This window comes from Ptychodera flava, chromosome 3 (genome assembly GCF_041260155.1).
Source record: "Ptychodera flava strain L36383 chromosome 3, AS_Pfla_20210202, whole genome shotgun sequence".
Taxonomy (NCBI): Eukaryota; Metazoa; Hemichordata; class Enteropneusta; family Ptychoderidae; genus Ptychodera; species Ptychodera flava.
In genome coordinates this window covers 43,424,315-43,430,143 of record NC_091930.1, presented here as the reverse complement: position 1 = coordinate 43,430,143, position 5,829 = coordinate 43,424,315, and the positions used below count along the sequence as shown (strand labels likewise).

At 38.1% G+C, this 5,829-nt stretch overlaps 1 protein-coding gene across 1 annotated transcript; it reads right to left on the bottom strand.

The window, feature by feature from the left end:
- Positions 1 to 392: 392 nt before the first annotated feature.
- On the bottom strand, positions 393 to 5,503 carry LOC139129326 (trichohyalin-like). Its single transcript, XM_070694960.1, has 5 exons — positions 4,247 to 5,503; positions 3,806 to 3,898; positions 3,203 to 3,589; positions 2,454 to 2,723; positions 393 to 820 (listed from the first exon to the last, which is right to left on the bottom strand). The coding sequence occupies exons 1-5, from the start codon at positions 4,566 to 4,568 to the stop codon at positions 393 to 395; spliced, it is 1,500 nt and encodes a 499-aa protein (XP_070551061.1). The 5' UTR covers positions 4,569 to 5,503.
- Positions 5,504 to 5,829: the final 326 nt, after the last annotated feature.

Sequence of the window (5,829 nt, the reverse complement as noted above, 5' to 3'; positions counted from 1 at the left end):
TAGGGTCAAAACACATTAGTTCTCAATCACACTCAACTATATTTTACCTCTTGCCAATGAAAAGTCAACAAATCAGCAGGTTTTATCAGCGCATCTTTTCGTCTCTGTAAAGTTCCAGATTTAAAAGACCCCGCGTTAGATTGAGTCACGTGGGCGTATTTGTAATTGAACCAATAGCAGAGCCTGTACTGAATGAATGTGCCCAGCGTGACGTGACCCGGCGTACGATACTGCGTGTTCCGTTCCATTGCGTCAAAGTCATTCGTGTGCAACAAGTCCATAGACGCCTTTAAGAGAGCTGCTTCTGCATGCGTCTATGGACTTGTAGCTAAATATGACGATGTGTTGAGGATACGCTAATGATTACATTCACAACATAAAGAAAATTTAAACTAACCTCTCTCAACCTGTCTCACTTTCAGGTACACTTCTTTTGTTTCTTCAGGGATTTCTGCTTCACGGACAATATCATCTGCATACGCTGATAGCTTCTCAGCTTTCATCACCACTTCAGGATGGTTGATCTCCAAGTCCCGGGTCTCAGACTTCACACCTACGAACTCACTGAAAATAGTATTAAATTTACGTTCCTCTACTCTGTCTCCCTCAACTATCTCCGATTGTAAATCTTCCCTTCCTCGACCCCTGTCTCTGTTTTGTGATCGTACCATTCCACTACTTATGGTAAGTTTGCTGACCTTGGCCTCAAGGGCTTCATTCTTCTCTGTTATCTCTTCATCTGACAGTAGATGTACATCAGTTATCTGTGCAAATGCAGAGTCACCTGGCAGTCGTTTGAGTTGAGAATCCACTGCAGGATCTGTTAAAGCAATATCAATGGGATCGTCAGCGGGAAAAAAAATCAATTTTACCGCCTGTGTATTTCAAAAGACACCTAAAGTAGATATGGGATCATTTTGTATATGGAGTAATCAGTCGTAATGAAAGTTCAATTTGCTCATGTTATGGATATATTTATCAGTATGAATTTTTGTATTGTTTACGTCAAAAAAGATGATACTTGCACAAATGCAAAATATTCAGAATCTAGTGTCTAAATTAGCGCATTCGTAGTACTGCACATACTTATTGTTTTTCATGGTGGCAGTATATGACAGCGGATTTTACGAGAGGTAACTCGTGGCAACCACATGGCAGGGCGAATCACGTGCAGGTTTAGCCTATCAAGTAACATTAGTTTTCTCAACTGCACCTCGCAGATTTCCAAAAAGTTGAATATTTGCAGGCTGACACGAAGCATCATATCGATCTTGCTGTAAAATTTTGCCATGCACGGGCAAACAAAATATGATGCGTAGATCAGAAATGCGGTTATTCTTACTTCAATAACGTCACAAGGAGGTAAAGTTATGATAAGCAGATAGGGTTGAATATAGAATGTTGTGTTATTGAATAAAAAATTACAAGTAGACGAATTCTTGAATGTTCTAGATTACATACAAGAATATGTTGTGGCAGCAGTCGTGAACTAATATATTAACATATATTATTACTTTGTACTTGAAGTAATCTGTGTTACAAATATATATATATATATATATATATATATATATATATATATATATATATATATATATATATATATATATATATATATATATATATCGTGCAGTACTGTGTACGATGTTTTGTCGCAGAGAAATATGGCTAAAAAATGAAAACGCATTAAGGTTCCAAGACAAGAAATTTGACCTTTTTAATCTAACAATTCTCTAATGGTTAATAAGCTCAGAACCCCCGTAAAGTATACATTTTCTGAAAGCCCAGATATACGGGAACATTTTGGTAACCACAGTGTCACCATTGTTTACATAACTATCACGTGACAAGGTAATTTGCATAACCTTTAAAAAATCGGTTTTCCCTATGTTTTGTCTCAATACTTCAAAATATCTGACTCAAACTTGCTGGAATGCAAGCTGTCACAACACTCTTCAAAAGTGTGTCTCAGATTTTTTATATCTTGCTTAGTTTTTTTGGAGCGCAATTTTAAAGAAATCAACTACGGTTAAATTCACTGCTCTGGAAGTTTTTCTGGCATAAAAACTGTTAAAGAAAGTTTAAAAAAATTCTGAGACACTCTTTTGAAGACCCATAGGACAGCTTGCACTCACACAAATTTCAGCCACATATCTCAAAGCATTGAAACAAAACATAGGGAAAACCGATTTTTGAAAGGTTATGCAAATTACCTGTCACGTGATAGTTATGTAAACAATGTTGACAGAATGGTAACCAAAATGTTGCCCTATATCTAGGCTTTCCGACAATATACAATTTACGGGGGTTCTGAGCTTATTAAACACTAGAGAATTGTTAGTTTAAAATGGTCAATTTCTTGTCTTGGAACCTTAAGTAAATTGTAAATTTGGTACCAAATATATGCGTTCTTACATAAGTAAATATACATAATTTAAAAGAGCACGTCAAACCTTTGACCATATGCTCTGTGTGTTTCTGCAATTCTAATTTCTGCGCCTCAGATTCCTGTACGGATTCTTGGAGGTCTCTACGTCTCCTCTCTTCCTTTTCTTGCAAAAGCTGATCAAGAATGTTTATCTGGTCTTCAGTCGCCTGATTACCCTCCATTTCAAATTCTCTCAGAAGTTCTCTTGCTCTGTTCACTCTTGTGAACGCACGTTCAGTGGTGTCTTGCTTCCTGCGTAGGATGTTGTTAGTGCCTTTTTGCTGTACGGGTAATCCTACGTTGGCAGAACAGAAAATCAGAAAATACAAAAACGAAGGCTGTGAATATATTATCGAAGTAAAACAAGAACTGCACAAGCTTAGCGAGATAAACATTACATCATTTACGCATATACGGACACAACACAGATGCCAAAGTTGCCAGTCACGTAATAGTAATTAGAAAATGTACAGAAGCACAGACTTGTTGAACCCTTTAAAAATAGTCTATTTTTCGAAAAGTTATCAAGGCTCACATTTACTGTACGATATTTAACTTTTTCTGCATCTTGACCTTGACACGATATTGTCAAAGGTTCCACAGAGGCTCGGAAATGTTATGCAACTGCTAACAACCTAAGTCAGTCAGAATAAAAACATTTTGTCGTCATAAATGTTTTAACCTTCCGAATGTAAAACCGACTGATAAAACGGTCATTGTATTACTGCATGGAGTATGCGAGACACCAAAATATGGAATGATGTGTCTATTTACCATACTTTTGGATCAGCTCCTTTCTACACAAGAAGTACTCCTCGTAGTCAATGGTTACGTCAATTTCTAGGTGAAATGCACCGATCTTATCCAATAGTTTCTCAGACAGGAATTTATCTTCCATCATATCCTGCAGTCTTCCTTTCTCATGTTCTGACCTTAAGAATTCCAGTGCATCTAATGACTGACAGGACATTGTAAAGGAAATACTTTCCTGACCAATGCCATTCACTTCCATCTCGCTATGTTGCCCATCAAGTTCCTGACGAACTTCTTCAGTCTTCTCCTTAACCTCGTCACTTGCATAGAAATCCCTCTCCACTTCCTCAACTGTTCTGCCTCTCTGTGCAACAACTTCACTCACTCTAACCTTCACCTTCATATCACCTGCAAAGTTAAAACAAACGAAAGTGAATGTTTTTCTTTTCATTTGGTGAATTCGCGATTATTGGTGAAAGCGCTATAAGAGCTTTGCGTGACGACTTTTTGCAAATGGAAGTGAAAGCAACATTTAGATTTCCGGTGTGAGCAGGGACTTCACTAATGTTACTTATTAACAATTATTGTCCGCATTAACGGCGAAATTATTGAGATCACACATACCTGGATCACGTTCCTGAATTTTTCTTTTTCTAGATGGTTTGTCAGGCTCTGTCTTGCCCTTTGTCTTTATTTTATCGATAACATGTTGGAAAACTAAGAAGTAAAAGAAATATTTAACAATGAATAAGTTAATAAATGACACAGTGATTAATCAGGCAATACATATATTACATATATAAAACATCCCTTCCATAGAATACGGTGGTTTCCAATCGGGTTAGAACTTACAACGTACGGTACCCAATCACCTAGCGGAGAAGCCACAGACAAAACCGCTGGGCCAAATCCCCAATCTCAGAAGGATTGGTTCAATAACCGAGCTAAGTTGCTACAATTCTGATTGCGACCTCTCCACACACTGTAGAGCTCTTGAAGAACTCACGGTCGTACGCACACTATCATACATCGCAAACAAACTTTATCGAAGAATCACAGTAATACCTCGTTTTTTCCATGTGGGCTGCTTCTCTCCTTTTAACACGATTCCATGTTTATTCTCAGCGTCTTCCTTTACCACTCTGACGAAATTGTTGTTAATATTCTCCAGTTCTGGTGCTACCTTTCTTTCAAGTTCAGTTCTGATGCTATTCGCCCTTTTCAGTGCAACTTTATAATTGCACAGAAATTCAAGGATATGGTCCCGCAATTTGTCAGACTTTGACATGTCTACGACGACGCTTTCTTCATATTCAGGCATATGAACCCTGACCAGTTCATGACTTTGAGATTTCTCGGGAATGATAATAGGAACAGCGGCACACATAGCTGCGAGTGTTAGGTTGACATAATGTACGGAAAACTGGTGAAGGAGGACAAGATTAGTTCGGCTTAGTTCATCATTTAAGATTTAGCCGATGGCATTCGAGCAAGTACGACATCTAACTTTGAATGTGGATCCATACGTTCTAGAAGAGTGGATTCGCATCGCTTTGGTACTCCTAGAATTTTCCATTTCAGGGACGATTTCTTGCTTTTGTGGAAGTATTCTGCCACTGCATTCATTGCCTTCACGATAGCACTGTCACTTGTCAAGTATGCCAGTTCATGTTCTTGGAACACAGTTAGAATTTGAAATTCGTCATCATCATCAACGGGTTCAGGGGAAGGAATCTTGAAATGATTCTCATCTATTATTGGCGATAGTCTGGAATGTTTTTTATCAGGACATTTGCGATAGATTTTCTCGTACTTTTTGAAAATACTGCCTCCTACTGTAAATATGCCGCTTGAATCTTGTGCTTCTTCGAATAACCTCCCTCGGCGATACTCGAGTTCTCCATCATCACATTTGGCAATGACAGGGGTAATAAAGTCACTGTCGAACAGATTTACCAAGTAAAACTCGGCTTTCTTAAAGACATCTCTTTCAATTTCGAAAGCTGCTTCGGAGGTTATCATTCCGAAACCGAAGACAAATCTCACGTTTGCCAAGTCCTTTAAATTCGGAAAGTAATCTTTGTGATGATACAGCCAATCAGGATCGGGTGTTCCATTCCTTGATTTGAATCTTCCAACCGGTGATGGCGTTATGAGCTCAACGCCATATTCCTTTGCCTCTTTTATTTCTTCTTCAGTTGCTGTCAGGGCAGTGCAGTAAACAGATATTCCCAACTTGTGAAGTAAACGGATCAATAGATGAATTGCATCAGTTACTCCTCCCTGGATCGGACCTCCCCAGTTATAATTAACTATCAAAGCCTTGTTTCCCATATGCTTCCTAATGAGATATAAAAAGCAGAAATGAATGGGATCAAATTAAATGACCGATTGTCTATTGAAATTGACGATTGCTTGAAATGACTTTGATGGTGCAAATATTTAGGGGACGCTGCACCCAACACAGCGTATTTTATTCAAAATCAATTTTTTGCAAATACTCTTTCAATTTTAATTACCTTGTTGGTAGTGTCACCTTTTAGCTTTTCAAGCAGTCGTAAATGACGTGATAAATACGTGTTAATTTACGCAAATGTATGCAAATTACCCGATTTCCCGGCTTCCCTTTTTTCCCAATTTCAGGATTT

Excerpts from the sequence above, each read along its gene's own strand:
- LOC139129326 (XM_070694960.1), bottom strand. The coding sequence starts at position 4,568 with ATGTGTGCCGCTGTTCCTATTATCATTCCCGAGAAATCTCAAAGTCAT. Across the intron at positions 2,724-3,202 it reads GGAGCTGATCCAAAAGTATG|GATTACCCGTACAGCAAAAA; the intron begins GTAAATAGACAC and ends CTGCCAACGTAG. Across the intron at positions 821-2,453 it reads CACAGAGCATATGGTCAAAG|ATCCTGCAGTGGATTCTCAA; the intron begins GTTTGACGTGCT and ends TTGCTTTAACAG.